At 41.3% G+C, this 19,950-nt stretch overlaps 1 protein-coding gene across 1 annotated transcript in view; it reads left to right on the top strand.

Moving 5' to 3' along the window:
• C8H10orf53 (chromosome 8 C10orf53 homolog) overlaps positions 1–7,322 on the top strand; it is a 45,781-nt gene extending 38,459 nt beyond the window's left edge. Inside the window, exons 2-3 of the mRNA XM_040322453.1 lie at positions 1,827–1,946; positions 7,177–7,322. Of these exons, the coding sequence (XP_040178387.1) occupies positions 1,827–1,946; positions 7,177–7,241 (185 nt within the window). The 3' untranslated portion in view covers positions 7,242–7,322. The remainder of the gene's footprint in view (positions 1–1,826; positions 1,947–7,176) is intronic.
• Positions 7,323–19,950: the final 12,628 nt, after the last annotated feature.

The raw sequence follows: 19,950 nt of genomic DNA on the forward strand, positions 1-19,950 counted from the left end.
TGTTAAAGCTTTCTAAATTGATCATTATATCAGTGGAATTTTTCTATGTTGACGCATACCACAGGGTCTCACAACTAGGAGTACTGTGTGCTCTTAGCATTAAGGGGAACCCTTTACAAAGCAAATGCCACCACACAGTGCCACATGACGAAATCAGAGGCTACTTTTTATGAAGCTTCTGTAAATGCAAAATCATCAACTTTACCACAGAATCAAGTTTGGCAAAATGACTACTTCATTCCTATACATTCAATTTTTCCTTGAGTATATGTGGTTTATAGATTCTGTAAATTATGTATAAGTAATATAATATTATAGCAGTGGAGGCAATGATTTAAAAAGGAGTTAATATTTATACTAGCTATGATATACCACATGTATTATGCTTTAAGGACTAAAAGGATTCCTTTTAAAATTGTTATCCTGATCTGATTCCAAGATACAATTCAAACAAATGGATTTTATATTGCTTTCATACCTAATTGACTCAGTTTCCTAATGTAAAAAGCTTGATTATTGTAAGTTAGGTTTTTACTAAACAAGAACCCATTCTGTTTTCAGCACAGTGGTCACTTCTAGAAATTATTTAATGTTTTTTATTTGTGAGGTGATGACATATCTTTTATTGTTGATTTACCAAGACATATTCGTTCCATTTAAAGTGGAAAAAAGTTTATTGCTGTGGATGTGGAAATAAAGGACAAATTCAGCCTAATATGGGTCCTAATCCCAATTTTGTAGCAGTAGACTGGCAGGTTAAAGTAGTTCTAAACACTAAGGCCCAGATTCTCGTAGATTGCTGTAAAACTCGGTGGGCATAACGTATCTGATTTACGTTACGCCACCCCAAGTTTTGCAGGCAAGTGCTTTATTCACAAAGAACTTGCCTGTAAAGTTGCGGCGGCGTAGCGTAAATCACCCGGCGCAAGCCCGCCTAATTCAAATTAGCCGGGTAGGGGGCGTGGAGCATTACCTTATTCACACACGAATCGATGAGAAGCACGGCAGCCCTGGACAACGGGTGGGACTTTTAATGTAAAAGTGAGTGATTGATTGCTGGGACCGCCCTGCTGCGTAGCAGCCAATCACCCACTTCTTAACTTAAACAGTCTGGTGCTTTGTCCATAGCGGCCGAGGCTCTCATCTTGTGTGAATAAGACAGGCAGGGGGTGGGGCCCCCACCCCCTGCCTGTCTTATTTACACAAGATGAGACGTGGGGGCAGTGCTGTGATCTTACCGAAGGCCGGGACAGACTCGTGTGCGGCACGCCTGCAATGCAGCCTGTGAACATAGCAGCAGGCAGACAGACGAGTCAGCTTGGGGGCCCCTTGCTAGCTCGGGGCCCCAGGCAATTGCTTGGTTTGCTTGTCCTGTTGCGACGGGCCTGTGTACAGGGCATTAGAGCACTACTTCAGCGGTGTAGCTGTTGACACACTAGCAATAATGAGAATGCAAGAAGCCTTTTATTTCTTTTAGAGATCTTTTGACATTGAAAAATATTCCTGAGGATGGATTGTTTAATTTTCCCTTAAGAAATGGCTTCATTCCTTACACAGTTTGTTCATTAAAAGTAAATGTCATCCCTGTCCCTAGAAAGTAGTAGTAATAGCAGAATGAATAGTTCAGTACCTTAATTTAAATTATACACTTTATTGAATAGAGTAGATCATCAAACTCTGTAGGTATCATTTCTCACTATGTTTACCTGCATATGACAATGGCTAACACATACCACATTTTACCATTGTTTCAATATCCCCAGCAGCCCAACTATTCTACTTATGTATGATGACACTGACATCGAACATATCCATTTTATTGACAGCTGTGCTGGCCTCAGATGGACATAGTGTTGTTCTAGAAGAGATACCAGATCGAAATGCTGTGGAGCTTGTGGTAAATGGAGAGACTGTATTTCAGTGCAACATCAAAGATCTTGATTTTGGTGAGAAAAAATGTAATATTTATTAAATTATCTTTTATCTGTGTACATTTAATAATCTTTAAATTCCATTGTTGCAGGGGAAGGCAACCTCGGTCCTCCAGCTGTGGTAAAACTACAAGTCCCATGAGACATTGCAAGACCCTGACAATCACAGACATGACTCCTAGAGGCAGAGGCATGATGGGATTTGTAGTTTCACTACAGCTGTAGTGCCGAGGTTGCCTACCCCTGCTCTATGGTAATATGCACAATTTTATGATAGTTACTTTGCTAAAAAAAAAAGGCCTAGTATGTGCATTTGTGCTAATACAGACTTTATCAACCTTGGAACAATGGAACAAATAATAATGGCCAGAAAAAAAAAACAACAGTGAAAGATGCAGTGCCCCTCACTATGATGGCCAGTGGAAAAGTGCCTTTTTATATTTGTAGTCTGTATAATGGTCCAATACATTAACCTCTTGACCACCGCCCCATGTCAAAAAGACGTCCTCTTTTTAAAGATGGATATCTCGGTAACGGCAGCAGCTGCTGCCACAACCGACATATCCATCTCTTTAGTGGGCGGTCCTGTACACGATAACGGCGGTCTAGACGTCGGATTCGCCGCAAGATCGCCGCTCTCCCACGCCCTCCGCTGCTTACCGGAGCCGTCGGTAGCGGCGGAGGCGATCGGGTCCATTCGGCAGCTGACTGGGGTTGCGAGTGAGGGAAAAATGTCCTTCACCCGTCCCCATAGCTCTGCTGAGCGGAAGGGACGTCAAAAAGTCAGTCCTGCCCAGCGTCTTAAAGAAACATTTTTTTTTTTGTCATTTGAAAAAATTACAGTTTAATTTATTTTTTATTTTTTTTGCATTTAAGTCTAAATATAAGATCTGAGGTCTTTTTGACCCCAGACCTTATATTTAAGAGGACCTGTCATGCTTTTTTTCTATTACAAGGGATGTTTACATTCCTTGTAATAGGAATAAAAGTGATAATTTTTTTTTTATTTCAGTGTAAAAAATTATTAACTAAATAAAAATAAATAAGAAAACAAAAAACATTTTTTTAAAGCGCCCCGTCCCGACAAGCTCGTGCACAGAAGCGAACGCATACACGAGTAGCGCCCGCATATGAAAACGGTGTTCAAACCACACAAGTGAGGTATCGCCGCGATCGTTAGAGTGAGAGCAATAATTCTAGCCCTAGACCTCCTCTGTAACTCAAAAAATGCAACCTGTATAATTTTTTAAACGTCGCCAATCGAGATTTTTAAGGGTAAAAGTTTGACGTCATGCCACGAGCGGGCGCAATTTTTAAGCATGACATGTTGGGTATCATTTTACTCGGCGTAACATTATCTTTTACATTATATAAAAAAATTGGGCAAAATGTATTTATTTACGGTGTGACAAAAAGTATTGCAATGATTGCCATTTTATTCTCTAGGGTGTTAGAAAAATATATATATAATGTTTGGGGGTTTTAAGTAATTTTCTAGCAAAAAAAACTGTTTTAGTCTCGTAAACACCGAATCTGAAAAACAAGCCCGGTGGGAAAGAGGTTAAGGGAGAAGGACCCCTTATAATAAAGGTTAGTGGAAGAAGGACACTCTTACATTGTTGACCAGTGGGAACAACCCAGCTAAACACTCAGCTAAAAATATAACCGATATTAATGGTTACTGGGAATTAGAAACTCTCCATTGCTCAATGAACCCCTAGCAACCTCTACAGGAATCCTCATGTCCAGTGGAACTCTGGTTGAGAATCCCTGTGCTAATACAAACCATTATGAACAGAATTATCAAAGAAGAATGCTTTGTGTGGGCTGTGTTTAAAGAGGAAGTGAAGATGTGAAGATTTTGATTGTAAGGGCCCATTCACATTAAACAGACAGCTGCCTCACAGTAAAACCACATGGATTTAAGTGCGGCAGGTGTCCATTCCAGCTGCAGTGAGCTGGTGGTAGGGAGCGATGTGGTGTAGAATTTTTTTTGAACAAACTTTATTTGAGGTGACACTTCATTCATGTCACTGTACAGCTGCATGGTGTGTCATACTGCTTTACAGTGACATGCAATCTTGTCCAGTGCACTGCGATAAAATGTCTACATTTTATCACAGATCACTGCAGTGCAGCTCAGATCTGCATTTCAGTGGAAATAGGAAATATACACTTACTGGTCACTTTATTAGGTACACCTTGCTAGTACCGGGTTGGACCCACGTTTGCCTTCAGAACTGCCTTAATTCTCCATGGCATATATTCAACAAGGTGTTGGAAACATTTCCCAGAGATTTTGGTCCATATTGACATGATAGCATCACGCAGTTTCTGCAGATTCGACCAGTCTGCCCATTATCCCCTGACCTCTAACATCAACGAGGTATTTTCATCCACACAGCTGCCACTCCCTGGATATTTTCTCTAAATCCTACAAATGGTTGTGCATGAAAATCCCAGTAGATCAGCAGTTTTTGAAATACTCAGACCAGCCTGTCTGGCACTGACAACCATGCCACGTTCAATGTCACTTAAATCCCCTTTCTTCCCCATTCTGATACACAGTTTGAACTTCAGCAAGTCGATTTCACCACGTTTAGATGCTATGAGTTGCTGCCATGTGATTGGCTGATTAGCAATTTGTGTTACCAAGCAATTGAACATGTGTACCTATTAAAGTGAAAACACAGACAAAAGGACTCTGAGGCTGGGTTCACACTTGTCCGACAAACGGTCCTACATTGGGAGCTCATGTAGCATGACGTGTGAAAATCAATGTTTCCCTATGAGAGCTGTCTTAACTGGTCCTACACAAGTCGGTCCGACTTTGAAAACGCTCCCTGTACTACTTTTGGTCCTACATTGATCCTACTTCAGCCCATTGAATATCATTGAAGTCGGACCAAAGTAGGAGCCTTGTCCTAACCATCCGACTTTTGACATCCGACTTGTGATTACAGCAGCAGTAAAAGGAATTTATCTCACTCTGGGATTGTTTTGATTGGTCAAAGAACAAGTCAGACTATCACAAAGTCGGATCAAAGTAGTATCCTGTTCATGAAAGTAGGATGGATGTAGGACCAATGTAGGATCAATGTAGGACCAATGTAGGATCAGTGTAGGACCAATGTAGCAGAGCAAAGTAGGATGAAAGTAGTGTAGTAGTGTGAACCCAGCCTGATACAGCGCTACCCTTGTACCAGTACCCTAGGTATTAAACGAATGGAACAAGTAATATGTTCCCAGCATGTGTACTAAAATATATATATATATTTCCAGAGGTTAGGAAATAGCAAATTCTAAAATAGTCACTGGCTGACACTGTAAGCACGTGCAAGGCAGCCTTCTTATAATAAACAGGGCACCCAACAGCTTCAAGAGAAGAGGAGAAGGAAAGAGAGGCGCCGAGCAGGCTATGGTGTAGCACAGTTTAATATAAAAATGTATAAATACACAATAAAATGCACTCACAAAGCTTTTTGAGTGACAGACGAAGGACAGTGGAGGATAAGCTACCCAATATCGCCCAGGGGAAGCAGCTGCCAACACTGGCAGTCCAGGGAGAGTCGACAGTCTGAGGGACCAGTCCAGGGTGAGCCGAGGTCAGAGAAGCCAGCGGTCTGCTGGGCAGATGATTCCAGAGCTACGGTAGACACTTGGGAAGATTTAACAGCTCCGGATACGCCGTCGTAACTCTGAGTTTCGGGGTCGTATCTATGCGACTGATTCATAGAATCAGTTACGCATAGATTTCCCTAAGATCCGACCGGCATAAGTGTCTTACACCATCGTATCTTAGGCTGCATATTTACGCTGGCCGCTAGGTGGCGCTTCCGTTTATTCCTGCGAGGAATATGCAAATTAGGTAGTTACGCCGATTCATAAAAGTACGTCCGCCCGGCGCAATTTTTTACGTCGTTTACGTTAGGCTTTTTCCGCGTAAAGTTACCCCTGGGTCTATGAGGCGTACACAATGTTAAGTATGGACGTCAATCCCGCATCGAATTTTGAAAATTTTATGTTGTTTGCGTAAGTCGTTCGCGAATAGGGCTGTACGTAAGTTACGTTCACGTCGAAAGCATTGACGATTTGCGGCAGAATTTCGAGCATGCGCACTGGGATTCTTTCACGAACGGCGCATGCGCCGTTCGTAAAAAGCTTCAAATATGTGGGGTCACACTAAATTTAAATAAAACACGCCCACATCATCCCCATTTGAATTATGTGGGCTTACGCTGGACCACATACGTTACGCCGCTGTAACTTAGGGCGCAAGTTCTTTCTAAATACGGAACTTGCGCCCTAATTTACGGCGGCGTAACGTATCTGAGTAACGTTACGCCCGCAGAAAGATACGCAGATTTTTCTGAATCTGGGCCTAAGTGTTTACACATTGGACCTGTCAGCTCGACGACTGATAGCCAATAGGGATGTGCTTTGGAGGCACGCCACACCTCCTTCATCAGACTGCCCAGCGGTCCCCAGCTTCTCCGGCTTAGGCTCTCCCTAGACTGTCGCCTCCCCCCAGTGCAAGTTATTGCAGAAGACAGCTAAACCAGTGCAAGTTATTGCGGAAGACAGAAGGCTATTTTTTAATGGCGAGCAGATGCCACTATCTGCTCTTTACAGTACACTGCAGTGTTTACACCACACTGAGCCTGCATTTAAGTGCCATTCATAGAATGCAGATCACATTATGGTGATCTGTTCCATCATAATGCAGAGAATATCTCATGAAAGAAATCACATGGCTTTAACAGGAACATTCCATAACTTTTTTCCCCAATCAACAGTGCTTCACTTGTTTTAAAAGCTGTGCTGTATTAATTTTTTTATTTTTTTTTGCCTTTTATTTTTTTATTTTTTTATGGCTGTAGTAAGACTTTACCCCTGCTTTTAAATTGGCCTCTTAGTAGCCCCACCACCGAGTTTAGGTACTGCTGTCAGAATACAATGTCCTAGGGAGGCCATTTTTTATTGAGCCTTCCATACCTGGTGTGGATGGGTGAACCTGTTAGTTTTTTTTATTTAATTTAATTCAACATGTTGGCTGAAAAAAAAAAACAGACAGTGTTTGGCCAGCTTTGGATCACACAAGGGAGTTCTGAGGAATTATTTTATTCATGGCAAGACCAAGGTCGTTTTTGTACTTTATGTACAGCTTATATACATTTTACACAAAATAAATAAGAAATAAGAAATCAGTGACTAATTTCTCTGTGCTGCAATTTGCCTTTTACAGGAGGAGATGGACTACTGGACCCACTTTGTGAAGATGCAAGACAAGCAGTGATGAAGGCTTACTAACAAATCTATTGTATCCCCCTGCAACCTTAACTTCTCCATCTAGCCCTATAACTAATTTATTTACAGAAACAAATGTGCTGAATTTACAATTGGAAATAAAAGTAAGCTTTTAATAACACTTTTCTAGTGCAGTGATACTTTTTGAAAAGTTATGCCAAAGAACCCTTTACCATACATATAACATCACAATGTCTGCCATCAGAGAATTACCCAAATTGGGCTCAAAACTCCTACAATAAGGCCTCATTCACACTACGGGCCTTTCGGGTCCATCTGTCACGGACCTGAACGGCCGCTCCATGCATTCCTATGGAGCGTCGGATGTCAGCAGAGACATGTCCGCTGACATCCGACTCGATCCGCTGAAAACAGACGTATGGGTGCCACGTCCCCATCCGTCCATGCGGATCGGATCGGGTAAGATCTGATGAAAACGGACATGCTGTCCGTTTTCATCAGATCGCTCCATAGGACACAGCGGTGCCCGACAAGCCCCTCCCCGTTCAGTGAGCAGAGAGAAGCTTGTCATCCGTCGGCTCAGCGGAGATCTGCGGACTGATCTCCCGCTGAGCCGACGGAAGCAGGCGGACTTCGTAGCATCGGAGTCCGCCAAGTGTGAATGAGGCCTAAGTCTTGTGTTAAAGAAACGCTGTCAGCTCACCCATGCAAACATTATTATTTATTATAATTGTTAAACATTATTTATTTTTATTTTATTTATTGTTTTTGCACTATTTTCCAGTATAAATTTGTATAAAACACATCACTCTTTTTTACAAAATGCTACTTGAGGAATAGCTTGGCATATCAACTTTCATGGCTTCATCCTCACAGTAAATTAACTCAGAGGTTTACATTCAAAAATATCACAACATGCAGTCTATATTGTATAATTTGTTTATTTACACAGGTAGAGGAATAAGAAAGATAGCGCAACTTCAAAAATCTTCTTTTGTATTTTTTTGGATGCAATTTGTTTGTCATTGTTTTTAGTAAAAGAATCTGAATAGTTGGAAGTTCTAAGGGGGACCCCCTTCATTAGGCCTTTGGAAATGCACAAAAATGCAAAAGAGCACAACAAGCGGTACTATGTTCAGGAATAAAAAAACTTCTGGTTGCAGCTCCCCTATACTTACGTGAGCCCCATCTTGATCCGGCAATGTGCATAGAGTAGCAGCTCTCCTGGGTCTCTTTCTCCTTATTGGCTCACACAGCCATTGGCTCCTTCTGCTGTCATTCACAGGAGAGAGAGCAGGGGCAGGATCGAGCCACGCTCTGTGTGTGAATGGACAATATTTATTCACAGGAGTGCTTTTTGCAAGGGAGCCTGCTCAAGTGCCCCCATAGCAAGAGCCTTGTTATTAGGGGAACTAGGCAGGGCAGGGGAATAAAGCCAGGATAGTTGGCAGGGGTCCCAAAAAGAAGAAGATTGGGCCTGCTCTGTGCAAAACAATTGCTAGCACAGAGCAGGTAAGTAAAACATGTATGTTATTGAAAAAAAACACAACCTTTAGATTCACTTTAAAAAAAAAAAAAAAAAAAAAAAAACATAAAAAATATCATGCACCCCTAATCCCAATAAATAATAAAAAAAAAAAAGACATATCCACCAGCCCTCCTATAACATTCTCACACTGTTCAGTCAAATTACATTACAAATGGTATAAAACACACAACTATAAATATATAAAAAAATTTACCATAACTATATACTGTGGCTGGGATTACCCCAAAGATAAGGGGATAATCCAAGTACACGTTTTAGATTAGTGCGGCACTTACTGTACTAATTAATAAAAGAATACAAATAAAATAAAAAAACAAGCAAACTTATTTTGAAATATAAAGTGCAAAAAGTGCAGTAAACCTAAAACACCTCCTATGTGAATCTCCTAAATAAATACCTCAATTGTATATCTCTGTAAATTATAAATTTGTGAATTACCTTCATATATGTACCATTATACTAAAGTTTAAAGTGCCATAAACATATGCAATTTCTTAGAGTTAAAACTAAATTATAAAAATTCCATTGAATAAAGTTCCAAATATAGCGTCCACTATGTGCAGAATAAAGTCACCAGTGCTCAAACTTCATAACCTCCGGTGTTCATTTGTGCAACCACTCTGTGCTCCTTCCACCACACTCACAGGAACATGGTGACCCCTTCTATAATTTGGTCTACAAGCTCTTTGGGATATGGGTACGGTCTACTTTTCTGCTCCCGGTGACCCCGCTCTGTTTAGAAGTATTTTCCTCTTTTACACGTGTATATTAGAGGATAAAAAACCAAGGCAGCCTCAAATAGCACAATTCAGTTTTATTTATGCCGTAAAAACACATTAAAGAAACTACTCACAGAATATAAATGCTCACATTACACAAGCCGAGAGTGGTCAAATTACTTCCTACACCATTTGTGTTCCATCTGCCGAAAATGTAAAGGAGGAACTTGGAAGTGACACCAACAAGCCTCACCCAATGCGTAACACTGATCCAGGACTGTATCATTAGAGATTTTAGAGCTTGCAATTGACTCTGACCCTTGTGAAGGTTCCAGTAAAGAAGAGCTAACATCAGACACATAGGAGAAATCTTTGGAATAATAATGTTGCTAATTACAGCCCTCCCTTGCTTTCTCTGTACAGCAAGTAGCTGCTGTAAATGCTACTGTGTGTCTAAGCAGTGCAGCCCAGACCTCCTTCCAATCTGGTATGCCGGTAATAGCCAGCTCTATAAATTAACCTTGTATATCTAACACAATATTCCTAATACTGAAAAAAATTCAAGAGTCAACTCAATTATTATTATTATTACTGCTACTACTAGCAGTACAAATAAAAATGGTGGATCTTACAACAGGGACCCAGCAATAAAATATTCACAGAGTCTCTAATCCTTCCCTGTTCTATGCAAAAATGAAAAAAGGTATTGTCTTTACACTTTAATTCCCTGTTGTGACCAGGAGCCATAGATCAAGGTCCATGTGGGGGCCCCAATTTCTGTGGGATTTTGTCTTTAGTTATGCCCCTGATTTGAAGCCATACATACAATAATAATTTATTTTAGTTTATTCCCCAGGAGACCAAGTGCATATACAGTGAGGGGAAAAAAGTATTTGATCCCCTGCTGATTTTGTACATTTACCCACTAAAATGCTCAGTCTATAAATTTAATGGTAGGTTTATTTTAACAGCGAGAGACAGAGTAACAAAAATATCGAGAAAAACGCATTTTAAACAAGTTATAAATTATCATCTCCGATACGTTATGCCGCCGTAAATTAGGGCGCAAGTTCCGTATTCATAAAGAACTTGCGCCCTAAGTTACGGCGGCGTAACGTATGTGGGCAGGCGTAAGCCCGCCAAATTTAAATGGGGATGATGTGGGCATGTTTTATTTAAATTATTGTTGACCCCGTGTATTTTACGTTTTTTACGAATTGCGCATGCACCGTTCGTGAAAGAATCCCAGTGCGCATGCTCGAAATTCCGCCGCAAATCGTCATTGCTTTCGACGTGAACGTAAATTACGTCCAGCCCTATTTGCGAACGACTTACGCAAACAACGTAAAAATTTCAAAATTCGATGCAGGAACGACGTCCATACTTAACATTGCGTACGCCTCATAATAGCAGGAGCAACCTTACGCCGAAAAAGCGCCGTAAATAGCGTCGGGCGTACATACGTTTGTAAATCGGCATATCTACCTAATCAGCATATTCCTCGCGTAAATCGACGGAAGCGCCACCTAGCGGCCAGCGTAAATATGCAGCCTAAGATACGACGGTGTAAGACACTTACACCAGTCGGATCTTAGAATCAGTTACGCATAGATTTCCCTATGAATCAGGCACATAGATACGACGCCGCAACTCAGAGATACAACGGCGTATCTGGAGATACGCCGTCGTATCTCCTACCTGAATCTAGCCCACAGTTGTGTTTTAATGAGTGAAATTAATATTTGATCTGCTATCAGCAGGATTTCTGACTTCAAGGTGTCTTTTATACAGGCAACGAGCTGAGATCAGGAGCACTCTCTTAGGCTGGGTTCACACTACTACACTACTTTCATCCTACTTTGCTCTGCTACATTGGTCCTACATTTATCCTACATTGGTCCTACATCCATCATACTTTCATGAACAGGATACTACTTTGGTCCGACTTCAATGATATTCAATGGGCCTGAAGTAGGATCAATGTAGGACCAAAAGTAGTACAGGGAGCATTTTCAAAGTCGGACCGACTTGTGTAGGACGCTACAAGACGCTCTCATAGGGAAACATTGAACACAGAGCAAAGTAGGATGAAAGTAGTGTAGAAGTGTGAACCCAGCCTTAAAGTGTGTTCTCCTAATCTCAGTTTGTTACCTGTATAAAAGACACCTGTCCACAGAATCAGAGTCCAATCTCTCCACCATGGCCAAGACCAAAGAGCAGTCCAAGAATGTCAGAAACAAGATTGTAGACCTACACAAGGCTGAAATGAGCTACAAGATAATCGCAAAGCAGCTTGGTGAGAGTATGACAACAGTTGGTGCAATTATTCACAAATGGAAGAAACACAAAATAACTCTCAATCTCCCTCGGTCTGAGGCTCCATGCAAGATCTTACCTGGTGGAGTTTCAGTGATCATGGGAATGGTAACAACCAGCCCAGAATTACATGGGATAATCTTGTCAATATCTCAAGGCAGCTGGGACTATAGTCACCAAGAAACAAATTGGTAACACACTACACCAGGAAGGACTGAAATCCTGCAGCAACTGCAAGGTCCCCTTGCTCATGAAAGCACATGTGCAGGCCTGTCTGAAGTTTGCTAATGAACGTCTGAATGATTCAGTGGAGAACTGGGTGAAAGTGTTTTGGTCTGATGAGACCACAATGGAGCTCTTTGGCATCAACTTGCCGTGTTTAGAGGAGGAGGAATGTTGCCTTTGACCCCAAGGACACAATACCCACCGTCATTAGGGTCTTGGAGTGGCCTAGCCAGTCTCCAGACCTTAATCCTATAGAAAATTTGTGAAGGGGGCTGAAGGTTCGAGTTACCAAACGTCAGCCTCGAAACCTTAAAGCGGATGTGCCACTAAAAAAATATATTAAAAGCCAGCAGCTACAAATACTGCAGCTGCTGACTTTTAATATAAGGACACTTACCTGTCCTGGAGTCCAGCGCCGTCCGCAGCAGATGACGAGCAATCGCTCGTCACCCTGCTGCTCCCCCCTCCATCCACGGTGAGGGAACCAGGAAGTGAAGCGCTCCGGCTTCACTGCCCGGTTCCCTACGGCGCATGCGCGAGTCGCGCTGCGCCCGCCGATTGGCTAACGCTGTGTGCTGGTTCCCAGCATACAACAGGGGGACGGACGGGATGCCAGGAAAAAACCCGTCCTTTGCCCGTATCGTGTGGCCGGAAGTGGGTGCAAATACCTGTTTTTTTTTTTTTGTTATTCCTTTTTTTTTTTTGTTATTCTGTCTCTCACTGTTAAAATAAACCTATAAATAAAATTATAGACTGGTCATTTCTTTGTCAGTGGGCAAACGTACAAAGGCCAGTGCCATGCATGACAGCACTGGCAGCACCAATTATTCATTCATAAAACTGAAATCACTGTGCAGCACTCTGTGATCCATCAGCTGGGGGTTTGAAGGTTTAGATGCAGCCGCAGATAGTCACACAGCTCCACAGGCATCCATGTGATCTTTGAATGACAGCGCTGGTCTCCAGAGTGATCCATATTGCCAGACACCAGAGCTGTCTCTTACAAATCTGTCTTCTTCCTAGCAGAATGGTTGGATGGGGAGAGACAGACTTTTGACCATGATGCTTAGCAACTGAGGGCATGTAGCTCTTGGTCCCTTTGGGGGAATAAAACAAGGTAAATATTTGAAATAAGACTAATGCCCCGTACACACGATCGGAATTTCCGATGGAAAAAGTCAGACAGACTATTTCCATTGGAAATTCTGACCGTGTTTATACCCCATCGGAGTAATTCTATCTGGGTTTACATAGAGAACATGTTCTCTTTTCCTCCGATGGAATTCCGTCAAAATGTGAATTTGGTTGGACAAAGGTCCAATCGTGTGTACAGGGCATTATGATTAGTTGAACTTTACAGAAAAAATGTGAACGTGAACTAACACCAGACACCCTCTCCCCCAGTCTAGGAAAGAAACATGCTTATTCCACACCTCTACATTACTCCCTAGACTTGTTTGTAAATAACTTGCTTACCACATTGACCTGCACCTCTTCACTTCACATATATAGCTAGATTCACAGAGAGTTACGCCGGCGTATCAGTAGATACGCCGTCGTAACTCTGAATCTACGCTGTCGCAAATTTAAGCGTATTCTGGAAACCATATACGCTTAAATTAGGCTAAGATACGAGCGGCGTAAGTCTCCTACGCCGTCGTATCTTAGGGTGCATATTTACGCTGGCCGCTAAGTGGCGCTTCCATTGAGTTCAGTGTAGAATATGCAAATGACTTGATACGCCGATTCAGAAATGTATGTGTGCCCGTCGCAATTAGTTACGCCATTTACGATAGAGATATGCCGGCGTAAAGATAAAGCTGCTCCCTAGGTGGTGCAGCCCATGCAAGGTATGGACGTCGGAACAGGCCTCTTTTTACGTCGTTTGCGCAAGTCGTACGCGAAAAGGGCTGGACGTAATTTACTTTCACGACGAAACGGCGTACTTTGGAGCAATGCACAATGGGATATGTCCACGGATGGCGCATGCGCCGTTCCTTAAAAACGTCAATCACGTCGGGTCACCAGTTATTTTTTTTTTTTTTTTTTTTTTTTTTTTTTTTTTTTTTTTTTTTTTTTTTTCCACTTCAGACTTCGCCAACAAAAGACTACCCTGACATAGGACAGGGAGACCTGCTCACGGTATAACCGCCCATAGCGTCTCATTTGTGGCTTTGCATCATATGTGGTTATTTCTTATTATATAGATTTTTTTTGTCCTGCCTTGTTTGCTATGTCATGTGTGTATATTAAGCCAGCATGGGCACAGTATTGCCATACGGCAGTATGGCAAAGTACAAAAAGAAAAAAAATTACATCATAAGACCAAAGTGCCCCTACCCAAGTCAACTAACCCAACCCCCCCCCCCCCATACCCTGACCCACCCCTTTCTCTCCGAACCTCAGTCTCTTAGTTTGTCAACTTTTACTTCACAACCTGTCCTATACCATCCGGACTAGATAACTCTGTGATGACTTATAGTCAACCCAGTCCTGCCATTTAAGTTTGAATCCCCTTTCACCTTCCTCCCCCATAAACTTAAGCTGTTCAATATAAAAAATATCATTTATTTTATCAAGACAATTCTTCATTGTTGGGCTCTCGGGATCTTTCCACTGTTTAGGGATCAGGCTCTTTGCTGCATTCAGGATATGGGGGAGCAAGGTTCTCATATACTGTTTACTAGTCAAATTTGTCCCGTGGAACAAACACACCCACGGGTCTACTGCTATTTTATTTCCAGTGATTTCCTTGATTACTGATACCACGTTATGCCAATATTTGTTGATTTTGGGGCACGTCCACCAAAGGTGTGACATGGTTCCGGGTTCCATACAACCCCTCCAACAGAATCCGGAAGTCTCCCCTTGGAATCGATGTGCAATATCTGGGGTGATATACCATCTTGATAAACATTTAAAATTCATTTCTATCAACCCGCAGTTAGTTGAAGTGATATGTGTCATCTTCAATATTTTCCCAAAATCTCTCTCAGTGTCCCCTGTTGCCAACTCTTCATCCCACTTTTTAATATACGGAGGTAGCCCCTTATTTTTTAGTCCCGACAATATTTTATAAATCCGTGAGATCCCGCCTCGTCCGCTCGAGGCCAGGCACATACGCTCTAGTGGGAGCAAATCTCCCTCTAGCCTGATCGGACGAGGAAGGGAGTCCACAAAATGTTTCAGCTGTTGGTATCTCAGCCAATTCAACTCAAACATTTCTTTGTGTTTCCCTAGTTCCTGATAATTATAGATTTTGCCATCTTTCAGTATATCCCTTAATTTTACGTCAGTTTTCTTTATCCAACTCCCAGACAAGCTTACTTTCCCTGGTGCAAAATAATTTGTGTCGTATAGTGGTATTAATAAGGAATTGTACCCCCATTTTTCATTTTTGTGAACCCTATCCCATATTAACATAGATGTCCGTGTAATCGTGTACAAGTGCTCTTTAAGCTGTCTAAATTGTGCCGGAATCCAAATCTCCTTTCCTAACCTAGTTTTATTTAAACTACTTTCCAATTTAACCCATAATTTTTCTTTATTTTCTCTAACCCATTCAACCACCCGTGTCATGTGAATGGCCATATAATATGCCTTGATGTCAGGTAACCCCAACCCGCCCTGCGCCTTGTCTCTGGTGAGTATAGACATGGCTATGCGCGCTTTCTTTTTCCGCCATATGAATCTAAGTAATAATTTTTTTAATGTTTTAAAATATACTTCTGGTATTGCAATCGGCAACATTTGTAATTTATATAGAATCTTGGGCAAAGTTAACATTTTAAAACTATTTATTCTTCCTAATATGGACCTCTGTCTGGAAGCAATTTTATTTAAGTCCATTTTAATATCGTTCAGTAATGGAATAAAATTATACTGATAAATTGACTCAGGAGATGTTGTTATATTGACACCTAGGTATTTTAATACCGTGTCTCTCCAAATAAATGGGAAGTCTTTTTTAAATCTGGTTACATCCTGTGCTTTCACAGTAATATTCAAGATTTCGGACTTTAAGGGATTAATTTTGAAATTAGAAACTTCACCATAGACTTTGAGAGTTTTTAAAAGATTAGGGAGAGATGTAATCGGGTTCACTATATATAACAGGATATCATCGGCGTAAGCCGCAATTTTATGTTCTCTGTCATCTGTCTGTATCCCCTCGATGTCAGGATTATTTCTAATCGTAGAAAGTAAAGGTTCTAAGGACAAAGTAAACAATAAGGGTGACAAGGGACAGCCTTGACGGGTCCCATTAAACATCTCAAAAAGCCCGGATACCGTTCCATTTACCTTAACCCTTCCCGTTGGGTGGTTATATAGAGCTTTTATCCACCCCAACATCTTGGGGCCTACCCCAAAAAACTCTAAAGTAGTCTGAAGGTATCCCCAGTCTACTCTGTCGAAAGCTTTTTCAGCGTCTATCGACAGTAGTAGACCTGGGGACTTACCTTCTTTTATTCTCTGAATCAGTAACAGTGTCTTGATACTGTTATCCCTACTTTCCCTACCTGGGATAAAGCCCACTTGATCATTATATACCAATTTATTCATGATATTCCTCATTCTACCAGCTAAGATTTTGGCGAACAACTTTACATCCGCATTTAATAGGGAAATAGGTCTATAACTGGAACACTGTGAAGGGTCTTTACCCTCTTTAGGGATAATCGTAATTGCAGCTTCAAGTGCCTCACGACGAATGTCCCAATTTGTGCCAATACCGTTCATATAAGCACACATCCTAGGAACTAGGATATCGCTAAATTTCCTATAATACTCAGTTGTTAGCCCGTCCGGGCCCGGGTCACCAGTTATTAACATAAAACACGCCCCCCTGTTCCACATTTGAATTAGGCGCGCTTAGGCCGGCCCATTTATGCTACACCGCCGTAACTTAGGAGGTAAGCGATTTGTGAATACAGTACTTGCCTCTCTGACTTACGGCGGCGTAGCGTAAATACGATACGCTACGCCGACTCACTAATACGCCGCCGTACCTGAATCCACCTAATAGATTTTCAAATTTCTCGTGTTTGAAGTCGGGTTAATCAACTTGTGCCATGTGATGTCCATGTATTTGTGTATATGTACTGTATATATTTGCCTGCATTAAAGCTTTCCTACTTTGGTCCAAACAGTGTTTTCAACATTTTAGTAACAGAGTAAAGTTCACTCCTCCTGGCAGCTTCTTTACCATAACATTACTCACACACAAAGAAAGGATATAGGATTTCATTACAACATACGCAGACATAAGTAAAACATTGTAGCTAGCAATTGATTTTAATAATGTGCCAGTGGTAGCAAATGTATCTCAACAAAGCAAGATGTCTACGTGTTTTGTATCACAAACATAGATTGTCCCAATTTCAGTATAAAAGCATAATTAACATTGTCTCGACAGCACAACACAATATGAAGCACATTTTCTTCAGTGTAATTTACAACTTGTCAGCAAGCAACAAAAAGTATTATTAAACATATTTTTCAAGTTTCTTTTTCCAGAAGGAAAATGTAACTGTAGCCCATGCAATTTTTCTTGCTGGTAATTATTTAAAGCCTCCAAAAAGTAATTACCCTATAAAAAAGTTGTTGATGTGACAGAGGTTCTCTTTCCAAGTCTGTTGATAGATTTGCATTGCTGTGCAATCTGTAGAAGTTTGAGTAGAACTTTTACCAACACAATTCTGCAAATTTGAACTTTAATATATTTAAAATGGACACCTTTTGCTGTATTAAATTTCATATTTAAGTTGTATGTAAAATAATTTCCTTAAAACCCTTTGGTTTTCTCTCATTGACTTTCATCATCATAATACAGCATTTAAAGTGGAACTTCACACCCTATAAAAGGAAGTTTTGATTCTCTGCCTACTCCCACCCCTTTCAAGTTTTGGACACTTTTTGGGGGGGGGGGGGTGAACACTGTAATAACGATCTCTAACGTTGTTCACAGGTGTTCCTTGCTGACAGCTGTGACCAATCGCAGCATCACACAGTAATCACATGGCACAGGTCCGCTGTGATTGGCCCCTGTGCCATGTGATCACTGTTACCAATTACAGAAATCACAATAGTACACACAATGGCAAAGAATGAAGGCCATTGTTGACAACTGACATGTGATTGCTGCGAACACATGGGTAGCAGGACTAGTACAACGATCCATGTTCCACTGTGTTTAGTGGACACAACGGGTCACAGATCACACCACTGTGCACCCCCTAAGGCATGCAAGAGGTTCGTGAATGGGAAGACATCATCCTCCTCCTCCTGAGATTCTCCTGGAGTAACACTGCTCCCACTCAGCCGTTTTTTTTTTTTTAATATGGGTCGAGCAGGAGGTGGTTAAAAACCAATTGAGCTGGGGGAGGGTAAACACTGTAATAAGCAATCTCTAACATTGTTCACAGGTTTCCTTGCTGACTACTGTGATGGTGCAATTGGTCACAGCTATCACATGGAGTAAAGGGGTAATCCTGCGCTAACAGTAAAACTAATTGATAAATTCAAAAATAGTGAAAACAAGCTGCAACACAAAAAACATGTAATAATCATGTTATAACAATGGAAAAAAAATATTTATAGTTGCGCTAAGTGAACTGAAGTGATGGTAATCATATGACAGGTACTGTTGAATCAAACACCAATATATAACCATATATGAATGATCATAATAGAATACCTCTGAAAGGAAAAAAAGCTTAGGGATATAGCCCCAATGATAGATCTCTCTGTCACAATAAAAACACCATATATATCAGCATACATATGAATAAGAAGTAAATGAATACATTAAAAAAAGTGCTTGATAAAATACAAGTGAGTGACCAAATGTAATAAATATAAATATAATTAGTGTCCAAATTGGACAAACCGTGAAGTGTCCAAAAAGAAAAAATTATATTATATGTAGGAGATATAAGGAAGTAAACGAAAAAACAAAAGTTGTTGTATACACAGGTAAGTAGACCAAAACACTCCTGAATCGAGGAAGAATAGTCCAAATTCCACACGAATGGCAGGTATAAGTGAAAGGACAGAGAACAAGGCTGCTGTACACCACCACCACACTGAGACTTTCTCCGGTGTCACGCAAAACAATAAGGGGGGACCCTTACCAGATGGGTAGGACCTCGGATGTCAAGGTCAAAAGTGCTTCTGCAGAAACAAACCTCTGCAATAATTATAAGGTAAACTGTCTCGTCCAAATCCCTCAGGATCTCCTCCTCTGAAGTCGGCAGTGGGGATATGATCTCCTCCTCCAATGCGTATAGATCCGTGGACCATAAATTTAGTAAAAAAAAAGGCAACAATGTGCTTTACCTCTTAAAATTGGTGGTTTATTCGTAAAGGCTCACATGGCATTACAGACAAAACATGAAAAAAGTTAAAAAAGCCGGCATAAGCTTAAAAAGTTACGAATGCCCGTGCATTCGGGGTCACGTGAGAGCGTGGTGACGTCAATGCGTAGCATGGCACAGGTCCGCTGTGATTGGCCCCTGTGCCATGTGATCACTGTTACCAATTACAGAAATCACAATAGTACACACAATGGCAAAGAATGAAGGCCATTGTTGACAACTGACATGTGATTGCTGCAAACACATGGGTAGCAGGACTGGTACAACGATCCACGTTCCACTGTGTCTGGTGGACACAGCGGGTCACAGATCACACCACTGTGCACCCCCTAAGGCATGCACAAGGCTCGTGAATGGGAGGACGTCATCCTCCTCCTCCTGACATCCTCCGCGAATAACACTGCTCCCACTTAGCCGTTTTTTTACTATGGGTCGAGCAGGAGGTGGTTAAAAACCAATTGAGCTGTCAGTTTAAATAGTCTAAATACATTACCGGTCCACCAAAACAAAAAATGTGCAAAGATTACAGGTTACTTTCTGATGATTGAAGAGCTATTTCTCTAACT

Source organism: Rana temporaria, chromosome 8 (genome assembly GCF_905171775.1).
Source record: "Rana temporaria chromosome 8, aRanTem1.1, whole genome shotgun sequence".
Lineage (NCBI taxonomy): Eukaryota > Metazoa > Chordata > Amphibia > Anura > Ranidae > Rana > Rana temporaria.